At 40.9% G+C, this 21,241-nt stretch overlaps 1 protein-coding gene across 4 annotated transcripts in view; it reads right to left on the reverse strand.

Moving 5' to 3' along the window:
- Positions 1-21,241, reverse strand: part of LOC109466253 (SLIT-ROBO Rho GTPase-activating protein 1-like) — a 105,282-nt gene that overhangs the window by 43,569 nt on the left and 40,472 nt on the right. For all 4 annotated transcript variants that reach the window (XM_019763928.1, XM_019763927.1, XM_019763930.1 and 1 more), the window contains exons 2-4: positions 18,137-18,329; positions 16,886-17,063; positions 3,054-3,116 (exon numbers count right to left, since the gene is read on the reverse strand). In XM_019763928.1, the coding sequence (XP_019619487.1) occupies positions 3,054-3,116; positions 16,886-17,063; positions 18,137-18,329 (434 nt within the window). The remainder of the gene's footprint in view (positions 1-3,053; positions 3,117-16,885; positions 17,064-18,136; positions 18,330-21,241) is intronic.

Consider the following 21,241-nt stretch of genomic DNA (forward strand, 5'->3'; position numbering starts at 1 on the left):
GATTCCATCGCAAAATGAAGAAAAACCGTGGAAAAACAGTGGAAACGAACTCAAAGTTGGTCAAAACAACGCGATCAAAAAAGCTTGCAGGTCGCACACGGCCAGGATGCTGACCCGTGACCCCGGAATTATGACGCAAAAACCGGTTCAATAAACCCTTAGCGTTCAGACCAGGTTTTTCGGTGGAAAAACCCTTCAAAAACCCCTCAAAAACCACCTCCCGAGGTGGTTTTTCAAAATCGGATTTAAACCCCTAAAAAACCGGTTAATTTGTGTTCACACCAGGTTAAATAACCCTTGTCCTGCTGTGCGCAACATATGTCGCGCGGCACATACAGTACCATCTATATAACACCCTGTATAGGTACGATTTGGGGGTATTTCTCGTGCAACGCATCACACCGCAGCGAAACGCAACGAATGCAGAAGTAACTATGCCACTGCAGGGCAAAAAAAATTGGGGGTCTATGATCTAATTAAGACATGAAATTATTGAAAAATATTGTGCCAGGAATGCCAGCAGGACAAGGGATAAAAACCGGTTTTTGAAAAACCGGTTGAAACCGCTAAATATAAGTCTGGTATGAACAGGGTGATATATATGGTCAGACAGGAGTATAAATCCTTCCTACTACAAAATTGCAACATTATGTAACCCAACACCAGTTACCATGGTGAGAGACGTCAACAAATCAGGTCATTTTCCAGGTCAGAGGTCAGTGTTTGGAACAGAAGAAGAAGAGGAAACGTAGCAAAAACAATATGTTTTCCTTCGGTAAACATAGTAAAATACATCATTTTACATTTTCAAAGATTTCGTTGGATGCCCTTGTCATGCTAGTCCAGCATGTTGCCTGGATATATATAATTTGATAGCTAACGGGAAGGAATACAGACTGCTATAAACCCTTGCGGGAGGTTGAGCTATAGCTTTAGCGAGTGTTTGGAGCAACTGTATATAAATAGCACATCAGCAGCGAAGCCCTGGAGAGATGGTATTTCATTACATGGAAGGTGTGTACAATTAGATAAAGTACCTGAGTGTACGTGACTAATAGGCTTGGGTTTAGCATTGAATGCTAATTTGTAAAGCTAGCTCAAAAAGGATTTGTTGGCGTAATCTTGTAAGAGACAGCTTCCCCCTGCAACCTATCAAATTGCTGCGCTTGTCTTGCTTACTGCTAAATTTGTAAGCACTACATCTCTCATACAGGAGGCAGATAGTCCAATTTTTATCCACAAATCTTATGCAAATAGATACTTGTTGTAAAAAAATTCAGGTAACATTTGAATTCGAGCATTTGTGATAAAACATTTTTCTATCACAATTAGGCCACACCAAATTAATTTCTTGGCTAATGGATTTTTCTAGAAAAATAATGAAGCAGGCAGGCGAAAAAAAATAAAAACAGGCCTAGGCATCCTATTATGGCCCAAAATGGTACAATATGAGCCATGAAGTCAACACATCAGGCTGGTTCAAAATTTAAACAATGAATTTTGAACTTTTAATGATACCACTGCATTGAAAGATGGAATAACTGTAACTAGGAAGAAAAGGACTGTTTTCAACTGTTCAGGGCAAAATATGAGCATTTTGCAGTTGATTCTGAAATTATTATTTTTTTTGCAAATCAGAAAAAAAAATTAAGCGAGCGAATCTGTTAACCAAGAAATTAAATTGGTGTGGCCTTAGAATCCTGATACAATGTTCCCATGAAACCATTACAACCAGAATAAAATTCAATTATGATCCAATACGTAATACTGGCAACGTAAATGCCTTAAATTGATGGCAGCAATTTTTCTTACAGGGTTCATGGACCATTATGACAGCCATCCAACTGGTGCAAAAGGTTATAATTTTGTATTCCTCATGCACATACAATACAATTCCTTAACCTAGTGCAAGACTGCATAATGTTTGGTTAATGGTTATGTTTAACAGTTATGTTTCTCAGTACGTAGTTATTATTAAGGCCATACCAATATAATTAGTTGGTTCTTATTTTCACCCGTTAAATTTTTTTCTGATTTGCAAAAAAAAAAAAAGGATTCAGGTTTTGAATCAACTCAAAATTCTGTTTTTGGTTTCTTCTTTTTTTGCCCTGTTGCTTTATATTTTTTTCTGAAAAAAAATCTGAGACACAACAAATCAAATTGGAATGGCCTAACTCATGTGCCTTGCAGTCTGGAACTCTGCGTAGGGAGTATTCTGCTTATACTGTTCACTAATTGGGTTTTGTTCTTAAGGCCACAACAAGTAAATTTTATGGATGACATCCTCCTAAACTCCATAATGCAGTAGGGAAAAAAAAAGGCGGGCCAAAAAATCTAAATTCCTAGATTTCCAAATTTTGACATCATAAACATTGTTAACAAGAAACGTTCCGGCATGGCAAAAGACATCTTTGCCCATTTTCGGCATGTTGACTGTCAGGGGGCAACAGAATTTCTGATGCCATCCATAAAAATTACTTGCTGTGGCCTAAGCTAAAAGAACCAAAAACAGTTTTCCATTCCACACCCACTGTGGTTATCTCCTTGTAATTTAGGATATCCTCTATAAATGACAAAGGAGAGAAAACCTTGGCCATTTAGGTTATCTGTTGGCCACTTCCTGCTCAGAAGAAGCTATTACAGTCTGCCCTACATGCCTTATCTTTTACTTTTGGATCCTTTCTCTAAAGATAAGTGGGGGAAGACAGCAATTTGAAGTTATCTCCCACTCCATACCAATATACCTTTCCACTTACTTGCAGAGGCAGACTTTTTCCTTTATTACATTTCATTTATTCCAAAACCTTTAAGCCCTGCTGGGCTAATCTTCCAAGGCTCTAACACTCTAATGTACAATGTAGTTTTCCTGGAGCCAAATGTAAGACTGCACTTCTTAAGACATTAGTTTCATAAGACATCATCGTTTTTCAACTTTTTTCAACTTTTGCTCATGTTGCAGCTGCTTTGTACGATTTACATTATGGTTGAAAACTTGGAAATGAAAATTCATGTGCGTCGCACATTTGTCATTCTTATCTGTGTATGATACTTACAGTGTACAGCTCATTCAGTACCCTCACTAGGTCTTCATGACACGTGGTGGTGATCTCTCGGCTCTGCAAAAGAAGGCAAAGACAGGGTCAATTTCATCTACAGCGATATTCTGGACTTTCAAGCCTTCAAAAACACATTTCGTGGGGCCGTGTGGCACAGCGGCAGAGTGCTCGACTCGGAACCAAAATGTCCCGGGTTCAAGTCCTGACATGCCACCAATCTTGTGCCTTAGGGAAAGGTACTTTACACGACTTTCCTCACTTCACTCAGGTGAAAAATTAAATGAGTATTGTACTGTCCCGTGTTGGTGGCGGCATTAATATAAGTTGAAAAACTTTAGTCACCACGTCTTGTGATTACATATTGGAATATAAAAAAAAATTTTTTAAACACATTTTAAGAGACAAATCATGGGGTTGAAAGTGGTTGTTGTTGGTCCTTAGGAAGTTTCTATATTTTTACCGAAGTTCCTCAATTTTGTCTGTCAAGGTTGACGGTTTGGTTTCAAAATTCCGTCACATCTCACAAAGTTCTGAAAATTGACGGAAAAACCTCACAAACCCGAAACTAGGTCATCAGTGATACAGCTCTCTATCATGGCTATTCTCAAATTGAATGTAATCACCCTGCCCAACTACAGTAATGAGAAATTCAATACTAAGGCCTATGTCTTAATCAGACTGTCATCACTGCAACTCTAAAAGAATTAAAGTAGACTGGACAAATTACTGGGAGTGTATCTTCGGGCTTAAAAATCCATTAAAAAAGATGGTGACAAGGTCCTTTAATTACAGGACAAGGAGCAGTAAATTCAAGTCAATTCAGTCTATTCACAATTAAAAATGGTAAGAAAATAGTACAACTGGTATTCTAGACTAGATCAGTACTAGAAAAATCAACAATCCACCAAATATTCCCTGATACAACAAACCCTGCAGGGTTCTAGCTAGGATTTACTTTTAATGTACCTGTAGTGGCATTGGCCGTATGTCAAGGGAGCTAAGCAACCGAGAGGGGGGATGGGGCAGAAGCGGTGCGGAGCTTTTAAAAATTTGAGCTAAAAAAGAGGCCATTTGAGGGATACCCAAAGGGAAAAAATGTTATTTCTAAGGTATGTACAATGTATCCTTGATTGGTAATTTTTCATTTTGATTTTGCATTATTGAACAAAGAAATACAGTCACAATGCCCCTACGCTGTATTGAAAATTAGCATAGGGGGGGAAATTTAGCATAGGGGGTCAAAATTATAGCGTAGATGGCCCCTACGCTACTTTGCGCTAGCTAGAACCCTGCGGTCTGAGAGGAATAACATAACCAACCACTCTCTGAATACTGTAAATCACTTAATAAATTATATTCCTAGTAATTTTATATTCTGTACCACAGACTTATCATTACCGCAAACAAATTATTCTCAGACCGCCAAATTTTGGTACCGCGAATATAAAGTGACTTACAGTAACAGTCTGACCATCTTGGTCAGGATATTCAATTCTAATGTGGTTAGTGCTGTAGAGAGGTAATCCACTGAGGAATTCATGTCTGTGAATTAACCCAATCAGAGACAACTTAGCTCAGAATAGCAAGTTAACGAGGACTGATTACATAGATGGCCAACATGAAAGAGAAAAAAAATACCACAGATACAAGTTGATTACTGATTGTTTGGTAAGTCTAATTTAGATCTGCTGGGATCAGCACACTGATTCAGCTATGCAACAAAAATACTAGAACTATGGGAGTATGTCTTTACTCTTTATTTTATGCTCATTCAAAGTCAGACGGAAATATTAAGCTTTCCGTAGTAAAATTATATGATATTGGCACAAAGCAAAATGGAATAAAAATTACTGATTCATCACAAACAGGTTATGGATCTTTAGGCCACACCAAATTAATTGGTTCTCGGATTCACTCGCTTCATTTTTCTTTTATTTGCAAAATAGTAGAAAGATTCAGGTTCTGAATCAACTCAAAATGTTCATATTTTGGTCCAAACAGTTGAAGAAACCTTCCTAGTTGATAGTTTTTTTCATCTATCAAAACATTGGTCTGACTAAGAGTTTGACATAGAAGAAAAAGAAGAAGATATGAAGTTTAAAATTCATTGTTTGAATTTTAAAATAGCCTGGTATGTTGATGTCAGTCATAGGTCCTATCGTAGCTTTTGCAGATATCAGAGGATGCCCTAGGTCTGCCTTTATTAATTTTTTTGCCCTGTCGCTTCATATTTTTTTCTGAAAAATCCAGTAACATACAAATCAAATTGGAGTGGCCTTAATCTTTTAAAAAAAGTCAAATTTTCATGCGGATTTGTACACATCATTTGGACCTGAGCCGAAATCGATAGCCTTAACAGGATGAAGAGATGGTTGGGTCAGGTACTACAGTATAGCATATTTGCATATTGATGCCACATGACACGTTTCACAATGATGTTTAGAGAAACGTTAGCTAGGATTAGTGCTATGTACTGGTTCGCTGGACCGGTTCCGGACTTGTAAAAACGTTTAGGTTCAAGTCCAAAAAAAAAAAAAAAAAAGTCAAGAGCCGGTTCCAGACTTATAAAAAAATGTCACATTCCCCTTTTCTTTCCAAACCACCAAAAACCTTCCATAACCTTGCAAAATCTGTGGTGAAAAATTAAGAAAACATTGCCATCGGCCATCGTCAAGTGTCGGCCTCCATGTTATGTGACCATAGTTTTGCCCAAACAACATTGCAAGTACAAAATGTATGCCAACATGCAATTTTGTATATGCCATGGGTTTAAGTCTGGACTTACAAGTACGGAACTGAATCTAAACCTCAGTACTTGAATCCTGACCTGAACCTAAATGTGGGTTTAGGTACACAGCACTGGCCAGGATAGATGGTGTGAATCGTGCAGGTAGAGTTAAATGGGCCACAGCAATGGTGACTTATATCCTACTGACATCATACCTGACACATTAACCAGATGTTCAAACACATTTCAGTTGAAATACACACTATCAATCTTGTGTATTAGTTGTGGTATGCCCTGAAGGACATACATGTACAAGCACAGTACTAGTACTTAGGCCTTGGAAAAAAATGTTGTGTTTCCAGTTTCCCGACCAATCTTCACAAAAAACCCACCAACCCTAGCCTTTTTTTGATCCACCACTGGTAAGGCCACACCAATCTAATTTCTTGGTTAACGGATTCGCCGCTTCATCTTTTTTTCTGATTTACAAAAAAATTAAAATTTAGAATCAATGGCAAAATGCTCATATTTTGCCCTGAACAGTTGAAAACAGTCCTTTTCTTGCAACTTGTTACAGTTATTCCATCTTTCAATGTAGTGGTATCATTAAATGTTCAAAATTCATTGTTTAAATTTTGAACCAGCCTGGTGTGTTGACTTCATGGCTCCTATTGTACCATTTTGGGCCATAATAGGATTCCTAGGCCTGTTTTTTGGGGGTTTTTTTTGCCTGCCCGTTCCATTATTTTTCTAGAAAAATCCGTTAACCAAGAAATTAAATTGGTGTGGCCTAAGGCTACAATAATATTTTCGATTTGACATCTGAATTTCAAAACCTCTGAATTCCGAAACGTCATGCATTTTCAGAAGTAATTTTTTCCTTCAATAAATTGGGTGAAATATTTCTCCAAAAAAGCCAACAGGTGGACAGGTCCTTAAATTTGTTTGATCATTGTAGCAAAATTTAAAATAATAAACAATAAACAAAAGAAGAAAATCTATGGATCTATGCCTATCTATGGATCTATCTATCTTATTTTTTTCAGGTCTGAAACCAGAAACATATTCAACATCAATTTTTCTAGGCCCTACTAATATGAGAATATCAGCTTTTTTCCAGGACATATGGATATGGTATAAAGGAATGCTATAGTCTGCAGTGAAGGAAGAACGTACAAAAATAAAATATTGAAAATTATGCCTTTTGGGGTATCAGGTGAATAAAGAACAATTACTAAACTTATAAATTGATCGTAAAATTTAACAGTCAATTTGACCTTTTGCTGCAAATACCATGGGTTTGTTTCCAGTCGTTAGGTGTTACATTAATAATAAGGGCTGTTTGTAATTAATAGCCCAATAAAGCATAAGCACTTGGGGGGGGTCAAATTCATATTCTATTGGATAAGCCTTACCAATTACCCTGATGGTACACATGTATATCATAAGTACCATAACAGATATGAAAGCAGTACTTGCTGCTTACCTGTATGAATTTTACATTGAGCAGTACAGTACAGGCCACGAAATACGCATCAAGTTCTGCGGGACGTACCGCGATATTCCGCAGGACGTCCCGCAATATTCCGCAGGACGTCCCGCAATATTCCGCACGACGTTCCGCAATCTTACGCACGGCGTTCCGCAATCTTACGCACGGCGTTCCGCAATCTTACGCACGGCGTTCTGCGGTATTTCGCAGGGCGTACCGCGGTATTCCGCACGACGTCCCGCAGTGCACCTGAGAGCACTTTCGCAGAACTTTGCGAAAGTTCCGCAGAACACCTCTCCGTAAGGCCGCGTTTCCGCAGAAATACGTCCTTTTCATATGCAGGCCACCCGCGCCGTGGGCGGAGAAAGATCACACCCGGTTTGTTTACATTTTCTATGGCGCGGAGTGAAAATGTTCATGAGATCTGCCGATATTTTTTACCCAACAGTGAAGATCGTAAATTCCTGAGCTAGAATGTGGTTTAATAGATTGAGTTAAGATTTCTACCTCTCTGAAACGTGCATGTACACAAATATATTTCTCGAAAACATGATCGCTGTGGTCTGAATTGTTACAGGGTTCTAATTAGCGGGAGCTTTGTTTCTTGATCTTGTGTTTCTTGTTTTGAAACCCACGCTGATCGCGGAACACTTCCCGGTGGAATGAACGCCAAAATTGTGTCAAATACACAATAAACCCACATACAAATACAGTATATATGTATTCCCGAAAGATTCTTTCAGTCCTGAATTTATTTACTAGAATAGTCTATTTTTGGTCGTACAAAACAAAACAGCATTTTGAAAGAAATACATAATTTTACTCTTTGTCCGTCACCCCACGCCGCCGCTGGCTTCCGAGCAACAACCAATCAGTTTTTAACCGTAAATTTCGTACAATTCGCAAAGTTACCATTCTGGGATTTAGATGTTTAAAATATACATTCTAAGGAACAGTTTTGTATGTAGTTTGTGTGGTTTTGAGTTAATTAGCGCGAGGATTGGCGAGAATGCAGAGGGTTCGTAGCGGTGGACGTGTGTTGCACTCGAGTGGGAGGGAGCGCTTCGTAACGTGCGTCCAGAAATGCCGGACAATTTTGATCGTGAAAAATCGTACAATTTGTAAATATAGCGATCTTGGATTCGGATGTATTGAGAAATACATTTGTAAGGAACAGATTCATGTATTGATTGTGTAGTTTTGAATAAACCTGCGCGAGGATGTAGAGGTTGCGATGTAGTGGGTGCGATGAAAATGGAGTCGATTTTTTTGACCAAAAAAAAAAACGGCAACGCACCCGAAAAATAAATAAACACGGTACGGGACAACCCGAACTTGACGTGTTTATGCAAAATTTGACGCAGATTCATTCGTTCTCAGACTATATTAAAAAGTTGACTCTGTGAAAAATTTTGGGATGAAATCGGGACAAGAAAATTACAAAGCCGCGCCGGCCGTGCAGGGCGGAACAAGCTACAGTCGTACTAACAATCTTCAGGCGGTGTCTCTGGGCGGAGTCTCAACTCTTCTGCGGCCCGGCTGGTGGGCGGGTCCCCGTCTGCGCGCTGTGATTGGCGCGCCGGAACGCCACGTGGTCTGCGGCGCCAGGGAGTCTACCAGTGCCGCTGCTGCTACGTGCGGTTACTATGGCGACGTGCGTGGGAACGCCCGGCCCAACAGCGTGGCGAACGAAATGTATCAATTTTTGATGTGTGTCAACAAAGCCATGGGGCGTAAAGAACCCTTGAATTATGCTTCGCGCCCCTTGGCACAATAATATTAATTCTCATATGCAAAAACGTTCGTTCGACTCTGAATATTACCACGAGTCTTCCGTCAGCAACAACAAACGAACGCCTGAATCTATACACGTACACTCGAATAGAGAACCTAGATAATACTAGTAACGTTAGTAGATTATACATATAGTCGGTAAAGATCGGAACTGTAACGAAGATAGGCGAATATAAATTTGTCACATAGACACCAATCACAGAGCCTCGGTTATAGTCGGTGAAGATCGTGTTTGTAACGAAGACGGGCGAAATCATTGGAGCAGCCCAGCTAGACTGTTGGCGCCGACGGCAGGGGCGGCAACTTCTTCAAAGGGAAACGCCTGTCGATCAAGTATAATATGTGCGTGTGGCTATGGGAAAATGCCTCGCTCTAAAATGTATCACGTAGTTCTGAATCGATAATCACAAACAGCAAGGAGCTTCTACAACATATAGCGTCCTTGCAAACAGGGACAATATCAAACTTCGTTATTTTTGGCCACAGAGTCGAAGCATTTAAAGCTTAAAATTTTAAAAAGTGGTTTCTTCGGCGAAGTCATGCCTTGCCCTTGCAGAAAATGTTGACGATACACATTACGTGTTCGACCGCAGGTCATTGACCTCCAGCTTGCGTTGTTCCAGCGGAGAAGAGCGTCTGGCAGTTTTTATAATAGCGTCAGATTTTGTTTGTTAAATCATACACAGGCATTCATGCACCTATCATTCTTCCAACTAGTTCGTAGTTATGTGGGATGTTTATTGGAATCACACGGATCGGAACAAACTCAGCGTATCAAATAGTAAACATCAATCGCCCAAGCACAGCCGTGGCAGCGTGGACCCGCCGCGCTGATAATCCCCGGTATTGTCCACAAATTATCAACAAATACGTGAAAATGAGGAGGAATAAGTGTCATGTAAATCTCAGAATACAAAGGCTGCTCATTAACGACCGAAATCTTGCGAAAGATTTCTTACGCAGAAGAAGTTTCGCAGCGGCGTTTCCATTACCAGTGGACAGTTCTGCGAAATTCTGCGGGACGTCCCGCAATCTTACGCACGGCCTTCCGCAATCTTACGCACGGCCTTCCGCAATATTTCGCACGGCCTTCCGCAATATTCCGCACGGCCTTCCGCAATATTCCGCACGGCGTTTCGCGATATTCCGCACGGCGTTTCGCGATATACCGCAGGACGTACCGCGGTATTTCGCAGAACGTCCCGCGAAAACTGATGCGTATTTCGTGGCCTGTGCTGTATACAGTTAATGTACACAGGATACATTTTTACCTTTGCCAAGAAGGTTGTGTTTTTATTGGCGTTCGTGTGACTGTGTGTGTGTTTGTATATATGTTTGTGTGTATGTGTTTGTGTTTTAGTGTGTGTGTGTGTGTGTGTGTGCGATTAGGTGGAGAATGAATTATGATCAACTGATACAACTCATACAAATGAGGATCTTGTTTTCAATGAAAAACAATTAAAATTCCTCAACATTTGCCACAATCAACATCATTTGGCGAAGGTATGAGGTCGTGGAACTCAAGTTGTACCATAAAAAAAGCAAACAGTGAAAAGTCAAGGTAGTATGCAGTACGCCAAGGTCACATGAGGTTAAGAGATATACAGTGGATATGACATACATGTAGATATAATACACACCACATCACAGGTAAATCATGCGTTGATGGAACATTTCGGCACGGTACATTTCACACAGACATGGAAATGGAACCAGCGACCTCTGAGTTATGGGATCAAAAAAAGGCTGATCCCCTCGTAAAACCTGGGCTCAAAACACCACCTGCAGATTTCCAGCCACGAAAACATGTTTTTGTTGTTTAGGCCACAGAAAGTAAATTTTATGGGTGACATCCTCCGCAGACTCCAAATCTAATGCGAGTGGGCGAAAAAAAACAAGACGGGCCGGAAAATAACAAGGTTCCTACATTTTAAATTTTTGACTCAATCATTGTACAAATGGTTTTGATTCAGTGGGAACATCACAGATACACAGTCAGCATCACATATTACTGCATCAAAGTAAGAAACAAAACATTAAATCAGAGCTATTTCTTGTTTCTCTCTTCATATTTATCTGCCATCCACCTTCCAGCATTGCGACAGACATCTTTGCCCATTTTTGGCATGTTGACCACTGTCAGAAGGCAACAAAATTCCTTTTTTTCCCCAAAAATCAGCCGAAAATTAATGTGCGCACTGATGTCATCCATAAAAATTACTTGCTGTGGCCAAGGACATTATACACAAGGACTGGGCTCGCAATTAACACCCCGCGGTGGCCATTGTTCCGCCGCGCCGAGTCCCGCTGCGTCCCTTTGTCTTCATGCCCGCGCGGCCCCCGATTGATGTCAACGTTGGACTCACCCTTTCGCGGGGTTTTCGGCCGAATCATGACGTTGGCATAGCTAATGAGCAGCACCATGACGTCATGGGCGCCGAAGCCTTCCGAAGACTACTTCGCTACCCCTGCGTTTTCCGACAGTTTCCTTATTTGGGTTGCGCGGCTGCCATGCGCAGAAAATGGCGGAGATTTTGATGTTTGTTTCATCGCCGTACGACAAACATGGACAAGTTTACAGCCGTTTTCGTCGAAGTCACTTATGTTTTCAGCCGTAAAATATGTAAGAAAATACACAGATTTTATCTCGCTATAATGTTGTTACGCCGTTTTTCCTGTATTAGTGAACGTTTTTCTTTGAATGTACGGACCTTTTTGTTTACATTCCTGTACATTTTATCGGCGGTCGTTGTCGATTTTTTCCGGTCGCTGGGTTCAAACATTGCACCATGTTGTAGGAAATTCTGTAGATGGATTTGTACGGCGGACTTAGAAAGTCATGGGAGAAGATCGGATCCGTACTTTAGGGGTTGCATTTTCCGAAGCCAAGCGGAAGATCGCCATTTATGTACCAGAAACGTGCACCAGGGACATGTCCAGACATTCATGCTTCATATACATGTGGGTTCCCGATCTTATCTAGTCCGTGTCTGCTTGTATTTTTTGGCAAAAAAACAGAAGCTTGGCACGTTGTGTTTGTTTCTTGGGGCTTCAGTTTAAAACACAGAAATATGGAACACCCGCTCGCGCTAGTGTGTAACTTTACATTCAAGCAAAGGTCCCTGATTCAAGTGTAGTACTACGTGTGTGGATATATCCCCCTCCAATTCTTCAAAATCATACTAAATATTATTTCAATCCTCAAAATCACTCCAAACTTGCTCCAAACAATGTGCCTGTCGCCCGGTCGCGGCATCGTAAATTTTCTAACAATAGCGGGGGCCGCTTGTGGGCGCTTTGTATTTATGTAAATCAAGGGGTAATCGGCATATAGGTGTCAATTGTTTTTTCACACATGAGTCGAACGTTGCTGAATAGTGACCCCAGTCCTTGTGTGTATAATGTCCTTGCTGTGGCCTTACATGTATCCTCTAAAAATTGAGCAGATGGAAGCTTATACATTAGTAATCACTTTTATCTGGCAATCGGATCAGAGTTAAGTATACATGTACATGTATACTTTTGTATATTTCTGCCAATGGGGCCATGCATTTCCATGATTGTGGTACAAATAAATGCAGGCATTGGCTTTTAGACCAAGTGGCTAGGTATGCAAAGATAGATTCTTTTACATTACTATTAGGCCACACCAATTTGATTTCTTGGTTAACGGATTCACCCTCTTCATTTTTTTCTGATTTGCAAAAATAAAAAATAAAAAATCAGAATCAACTGCAAAATGCTCATATTTTGCCCTGAACAGTTGAAAACAGTCCTTTTCTTCCTAGTTGTTACAGTTATTCCATCTTTCAATGAAGTACTTCCATTAAAAGTAAAAAATTCATTGTTTAAATTTTGAACTAGCCTGGTGTGTTGACTTCATGGCTCTTATCGTACCATTTTGAGCCATAATAGGATGCCTAGGCCTGTTTTTTTTTCACCCACCCACTCCATTATTTTTCTAGAAAAATCTGTTAACCAAGAAATTAAATTGGTGTGGCCTCAGATAGAAATTGCAATGGCAATGTTACAACTATGGGTGCTAATCAACAGATTTAGAATGACAAATTGGCACATTAAGCCCTTTTCAATCTCTTTTTTTCCACATATGGAACACAATAACCACATGTAGTTACATGTACCTAAGTGGATGCGACCCTCTTAGCTCCTACAATTGTTGCAAATTCCCTATCAATTCTATCACATCACAGAGGCCCGGCACGTCTGACCTCTCTTTATGGGCTTTCAATTGAAAGGTCACAACAGCTTTTGCAACTGCACAATTTTGACTTGGCCGGCAGAATGGGCCCATTTCATGGCTGGTGGGGTTAACCTGGGTTGATGAGTGTGCTTCACTGTGGTTATACCTCCTCTCACGTGTAGTAAGGTCATGATTAGGACAAGTTAGGAGTAGAATACAAATTCACTCTGTCTAATTCTAAAGCCCCTGTCAGACATTCACGAATATGGCGTCCTGAACACTAGCTGAACATCCCCCAGCAATGATTAGGACTCAGTACATGTAGGTGTTCGGCGAATTTAGCTGCTATGGGGGCCTGCATGCCCTTTTCCGTAGAGCGTAATCAGCCATTTTAATACCACGTATAGCGTTAACGGACCACTCTAATTCAACGTAGAGCGTAATTGGCGCATTTTGCGTAGAGGATATTCGCCGTTTTAATTCTACGTAATGCGTTGTACTTGTAGCCACTTGGAATTTATCGGAAAGCGTAATCGAGAGGTTTCGGAATTCATGTAGAGTGTTGTCGGGACCCCCCCATGCAGGCCCCCTACTATGCGTCAGTCGAAAGTTTTAAAATGTTTAAAACTTTTGGGGGGAAGGTTTGATCACAGTTGGTTGGTATTTGGCTACAAGCTAGCAGAACACCAGTCAACTATTCGGGAGTCAGTCAACAGTGTTCTTGGCATGTTAGGGGGCCGAATTTGACTGAAATTTAACTCAAATTCAGTGAACTGTGACCAATTTTGATTCAGTGACCTAAAACTGGTCAGAGTGGGAGGAAGGTCATGAATGTGTCACAGTGGCTTAGGCCCGATTTACACTTGCGTCGTTTATATGTGTTGTCGTAAAACGACACAGGAAAACTGCCGCGCGTCTGTGGCGCAGGTTGTTTACACGCGGTTTTCCTGTGTCGTTTTACGCCCAACACATATAAACGACGCACGTGTAAATCGGGCCTTAAACTGGAGACTGGTACCCAGTGTATCTTTCAATATGTTTAGAACATTCGGGCCACTGGTTAGGAGGTTACACTATAGTTGGTTGGTACAAGTATTAGGCTGTGAGTCAGCAGAGCACTATCCAACAATTCGTAAGTCAGTCTGCAGTGTTCGGGGGTCAAACTTGACTCAGATTTAACTCAAATTCGTTTCGATTCGTATAAAAAGGAAGGCGTGGCCTGAATCTGGTCAGAGTGCTTCCAAGCATCAGCCGAACCTGGTCAACTGGTGTTTGGGAACAAATTCGGGGGAAAGTCGTGAATGTGTAACAGGCTCTTGTTCTCCGTGCATACAAATGATATAGACGCATTTCAACTTGGGCCGACTTAAGACTGACGACGGTGTACAGTCGCACCATAATCTTTGTGAGCGTATGTGTGTGTGTGAGTAAGCAATGGCTTTCTATAGACACATGGGCAGGAAGCATGCTGCGTGACTTCAAAATGGCGAGAGAATCTTCTTGGACAGAAAATAGCGCTTGCAGGCTTATTTGCATATGATCCATAACATCCTACTTCCTTCGCTGGCGACGATTCAATTTAGACGGAGGAAAATTCGTCTCGGACCCCCCACTGAAGGATCGCACGATAGGGTTCGAGGTGGTAGTGACAATGATTCGAGGATTACCGTCGTGCGACTATTTTGATCGTCTTTAGACGGTGTTAGAATACCATCGCCGGCAACATCTTGACGATAAACATTTGCACGATTATTCAATTGTCGTTAGTCTAAAGTCAGCCTTAGACTGAACAAAAGGAAAGGTACTGAAAGCAATACTATGACCTTTCTGTTCTAATTTCTTCACAGGAAACTGAAGCCAATTCAACACCTTGAGCAGCCCTCACAGACATCTTTCAGCCTCTTCCATTTCAGGACAGCTGTTCACACAAGATAGTTCTCTCCCTGTACCCCTGCATGTGACCTGTGTCACCTTTGTGTGCCCTCTGTACAAGGTCAGTACCTTTCCCTGACAGAGAGCTAATTCCAGCATAAGCACCCCTACACTGTTATCAATCACTCCTCCTAGATCCTAAAGCCTTTATGACTGTTGCATAGTGGGGTGGTTGCGGCTCTGCTGTCTTTACTCAGGGTTTCATCATCAGGCCACAGCTAGTAAATTTTAAGGATGACATCCTCCGCAGACTCCAAATCTAATGCGAGCGGGCCAAAAAAAAAACAAGGCGGGCCAAAAAAAACAAGGTTCCTACATTTTAAAATTTTTACTCAATCATTGTACAAATGGTTTTTATTCAGTGGGAACATCACGTATACACAGCCAGCATCACATCACTGCATCAAAGTAAGAAACAAAACATTAAATCATAGCCTTTTCTTGTCTCCTCTCTTCATAGTTATCTGCCATCCACCTTCCGGCATGGCAACAGACATCTTTGCACATTTTCGGCATGTTGGCCACTGTCAGAAGGCAACAAAATTTCTTGGTTTTTTTTTCCAAATCAGGCAAAAATTAATGCGCGCCCTGATGCCATCCATAAAATTTACTTGCTGTGGCCTAAACCCTTTATGACTGTTGGAAAGTGGGATGGTTGCAGCTCTGCTGTCTTTACTCAGAGTTTATGACCGAAGCATTACCCTGGACACACTAAACCTGTGGTGAGGGGATTAGGGAAGTGGTGCCATCAGCTTCGATTACCAAAGCTCCAAAATGACCACAAACCACATCACATAATACCCTAGCACAAGGACTTTTGAGTCTGACATGATGAAAGAATAAAACTAAGACCAGGGCTCAAGCCAGCGTCTGTTTTTCAGTCAATTGCCAGTACTTTGTGGCCCATGATGAAAAAAATTTTAAAACCATTCCGTTGACCTTGATTCAATTGACAAGAATCGTGTGTAAGAATATAAAAACATCATTCTGAAGGATTGCCGACAGCCACTCTTAACTCCATGATTTCCCTCTCAAAGAAACTGTCACGCTGTCAAGATCAATGGCAAACTGGTCGATTTCTCGCTGATAATCATTAAAAAAAGTTTTGCCAACACACGCCAGAGATTGAGCCATGTATGGTCCCAAAAAGTGCCAGGCGCATTGGGCAAGTGGTCGGCTTACATCTATGGGAAAAAATCAGGACCAAGAAGAAGTTGTTATGACCAAAGGGCTGGCTTAGTAGTGACGTTACAGGGGTGGTCACTAGGGCAAGTTTGACCTTATCATAGTGCTGTGTACCGGTTCCGGACTTGTAAAAATGTTTAGGTTCATGCCAAAAAAAAATTCCGGACTTATTACAAAAAAACATGCCACATATCCCTTTTCTTTCTAAACCAACTAAAACCTTCCATAGAGTGCAAAATCTGTGCTACAAAATGAAGAAAACTTTGCCATTGGGCATCGTCAAGTGTCAGCCTCCATGTTATGTGGCAACAGTTTTGCCGAAACAACATTGAAAGGTTGCCAACATGCAATTTTGTATATGCCATGAGTTTAGGTCCGGACTTACGAGTCCAGAACTGAACCTAAACCTCTGGACTTGAAGTTGAATCTGGACCTGAACCTAAATGTGGGTTTAGGTACACAGCACTACTTGATCATGATATTATTCAAACCCTTACCTTCCTGAATATTCTGCCGACATCCTCGCTGATCTGTGTGAACCTGCTGGTGAGGTTGTTACTGTAGATGTCGCTCAGGGTGGAGTGGTTACGGCTCTCCCTACGTGTCACCCCCAGCAGCTGGTACCAACAGTTGTAGGGAGACAGGATGTGTCCATCCTTCTTCTCACCTGTCTTACTGCAGGTGCAACAAGGAGGGAAAAAACGGCACATGTGTATACTGTAATTACTGTATCATACTAGATCGTACAGTGCTACCAAGCACAGTTGGGGCATCATCACTAGAAAGCTTTAAACAACTTCTGGAATTAAATGTGCAAAGATTGAGTGTATGAAGTCGTTCGGTGTGATATAGGTAGCTGCCGCCATGCCGTGTGCCTGTGAAGCTGGTGCGTTACACCAAAGGGCGGTTATACCGGCTATGCCGATACAGAATTCGCTTTTGCATGTTAACAGTAGCAAATTTCACAGTTGTAGAAAAATGAAGGTGTTCACGGAACTATATGTTCACGGTAACAGGGAGAATTGGACGGGCAAGAGAAATTCTTTGTTAACGGCAATTATAGTATACCTTCCCAGTAAAGAAGTGACTTTGAAAACTGTGACAATTAAAGTAACTTGAAAAAAAATCAGGAATCACAGTACACAGTGTATTCATTCTATGAGGAACTTTTCATTTGTTGGCCTCTATTATTGATTCAGAAATTTAATTAGGACTTTGGCAGTTTGAATATGTAGTTGAAAGTTTGACAGTGAAAAGAATACCCAAGATAATCCCTACCTACGGACCCAAATTTTTCAGGATTGAAACAGGAAACAACATTGAAACATTTTTTTCCTAGGCCTTAGGCCACACCAATTTAATTTCTTGGTTAACGGATTCGCCTGCTTCATTTTTTTCTGATTTGCAAATAAAAATAACAATTCAGAATCAACTGCAAAATGCTCATTTTATACTGGACAGTTGAAAACAGTCCTTTTCATCCTAGTTGTTACAGTTATTCCATCTTTCAATGCAGTGGTATCATTAAAAGTTCAAAATTCATTGCTTAAATTTTTAACCAGCCTGGTGTGTTGACTTCATGGCTCCTATCGTACCATTTTGGGCCATAATAGGATGCCTAGGCCTGTTTTTTTTTCGCCCGCCCGCTCCATTATTTTTCTAGAAAAATCCGTTAACCAAGAAATTAAATTGGTGTGGCCTTAGCAACTGAGATTAATGTTCACGCAAACAAAGGACTAGTTTCTTACCTAGCGTCTAACTTCTGTTGCTGTTTGACCTTGGTGAGGAACCTGTCGGCCAGTTTCTCCAGACTCTTGGAGTACTCCAGCTCGATCTCCGCCTTCCTCCTGAAGAAGTCCTGCAGGTCAGCCATCAGGGCGGCCTGAGCCTCCATCCGAGAGTCCAGGCATTTCAGCTGGTCAGTCAGCTGCTGACGGATGTCTGTCAATGACAAGATATACTTGGGTTATCATCAATAACTAACAGTGAACTAGACTGCTGCTGTAGTGGCTCTATGCAGCCTAAGCTGACAATGGGAAAACTGGGTTAATGCCCCACCCAGAGGTGTATATGGAGAGATAATCCCTGGTCAGTTGCAATAACCACCAAATAAACCACCGAGTGAGCGTAGCGCACCTGACCAGGGATTATCTCACTACATTCACCAAGGATAATTCGTTCTTATTCTAAGTTAGCCATCAGACCCAATTCACAGGTGGATAGAAAGCTGACAATGGTAAAACTACGTAAACTGCGCAAGTTGAAATTTTCTTTTGTGTAAACATGCTCACTTTGACTGAAAGCTCATCTGTGTTGGTAGTCAGTTTACTTTGACGTATATCAAGAAATTATGTTCAGATCATATGTAACCTCGAGGGTTGGCATAAGATCTGAAAGTTTGCAGTTTTTGTACCATCACTGGCATCGGGCTCTTGCCCAAATGTTAATCCGGGCCTAGGGCTATACCAGGTACATTTGTAGTGCTGGTTTCAGACCTAGTCATTCCCAAATCATTTCCACAAACATGTGTCCAAGTCGACACTGTTGGAATGGCTTCTGTTAACAGTTACAGTGCTTCAATACAGTTCACAGAAAATGTTATTCCTTTGTTATTCTGGCTTACAAACCACTACGAAATCTTCAGCGACAGAGGGCAATTACTTTAACAGTAACTGGCCTTACGATGCTTATCATGGCTGTTTCCTATGCAGTTATCACCCCATGTGTGTGTTATCTGATGACCTTCTTTTTTGCTTGCAAAACTGACCCAGCATGGATACCTTTCATCTGTCCCTCTGAGACATTTCGCCAGTAGGGATAAGTACTAGTACAACTTCTCGGGTTAATTGCTTTCACAAAAAAAATCAATACGACAACATAAGCCTTGTAAAGTCCCTGCTTGGTTTGTGGGTGTCAATAGATAGTTTACATAATTCATTCTGACACTTCCTAGTATTGTGGGTGTAAAAGAGGATGTTGTTATCCATCATTGTCTGAAGAACAATGTCATACTCCTCGTTTTCAAGATTCAAAAAAAAGTTGGTAGAACTTCATCAAATTTAAGTTCTTGAAGCATGAATTTGATCTGTCTCCATTGGAGAATTTGGGTTGATAAACAATAAATCCAAAGTAGAACTTTTGATAAATATAGGACTGTGTGTTTATCCAAATGCAGTGGAAGACAGAAATCATTTCATCTCTAACTGTTTATTTTATTATGATATCAGAAACCAGCTATTAACCATGATCATGTCTAAAATACACACTTACTTTTCCACTCTACCTTACCACAAATTGAAAGAACCCACATATCATAGAAGTTGGTAAATCGTCATCCACTGCCTTAAAAGAAGAAGTTAAACCCAGCAAAACTAGTACCATGTACATTGTTATTTGTAGATTGTAGAATAACGTTGGACATATAGTCTCTTATAACACTGTATTTTCTTTTTGCATACATGTTCATACATGGCATGTATTTGCAATAAAATTAACAGGACATAAGGGTTTTCTTCTATGCAACCAAATATTCGCACTGTATATCCTATACTTTACTAACCTGATGAAATTATTTTTGGAAATAAACTTTACAACTACCAAGCCTTCTTCACTATATGTTCTGGCAAAACACATGTATGGCTGAACATATGAAGAAGTACTGAAAGCCAAAGAGTTCCCTGGAATCCTAGTGAGATATTGTACCATTTACCTACTGCACATGACATGACAGATACCACCAGTCGCCTAAACGTCTCCCCTTTATGCCCCACGTATTCTTAAAGACAACGTTATAAAGGGCTACTGTATCTCACAAGACCTGACACAGCCATTACTGGCATAGCTGATAAAGTTAGCACAATAAAAGAAAGGATTCGGCCATTTAGGGACTTAAAAAAGCAGTCCCTCGCTGGATACATGCCATTTCTCAAGGACACAGATACTTGGGAGGTTACTACCGCTTCTATTTAAACTCAAGAGAAGTCTCATCCTTCAACTAAACCACAAAAGACAGCCAAAAAGAGACTCATGTGGGAAACAAGTAAGTTTTGTACCTGGGGACCACAATTGGTAGGTAGCTGTAGAGTGGAGCATGGCTACTTCGATGACTGTTCACATATACATGTACATACAACACACCTCTTCTTACAACACCCTAGGCCCTTATCTAATGGCAGAGGGCCTGCATGGGGGGGTTAGTGATTACGAATCACACAAAATATTCACCGCCGTTTACGAATCACATTAAATTCTCAGAGCTTATTACAAATTACTGGAGTACTTTATGGATTACGTTTTACGTTGCATAAAGGTAACTGCCTACGCTTTACGTAGAATGAAAACGGCCAATTACGTGTACTGATTACGAATTACGTTGATTTTGGGTGACTGCCCACGGATTACGAAGACTAAAAAGGCCTGATTACGCCTTACGAAAAGGGGCATGCAGACCCTCATGGCAGTCTGCCATAAGCCCGGCTCCCCGTGTATTGATCAGCGTCACAATACCATTTCATTCTCCCGAGTGCCGGCACGCGCTACGGGACGTGAATACTAAACACGTTATTACCAGGACGCAGCTCGCGACCTGCACGCTATGATACATGACGCCATTTTGCACTTCCGGCTAAACCTACTTTGTCTTGATTGTCTCCAGCAATGAATGATTTGCTAATAACAACAGGTAAGTAATAAGAATAAGGCACATTATTATAATGAAGTGGGTAACATAGATAGATGGATGGTGTCCCTGTAGGCATACTTTATAAACTTTAGGCAGAGTTTTACAGCTGTGAGAGTTTATGCTGTGAATGATAAGGCCACAGCAAGTAATTTTTATAGATGACATCAGCGCG

The sequence above is a fragment of the Branchiostoma belcheri genome, unplaced genomic scaffold (genome assembly GCF_001625305.1).
Source record: "Branchiostoma belcheri isolate BF01 breed outbred unplaced genomic scaffold, Haploidv18h27 scaffold161, whole genome shotgun sequence".
Classification (NCBI taxonomy): domain Eukaryota; kingdom Metazoa; phylum Chordata; class Leptocardii; order Amphioxiformes; family Branchiostomatidae; genus Branchiostoma; species Branchiostoma belcheri.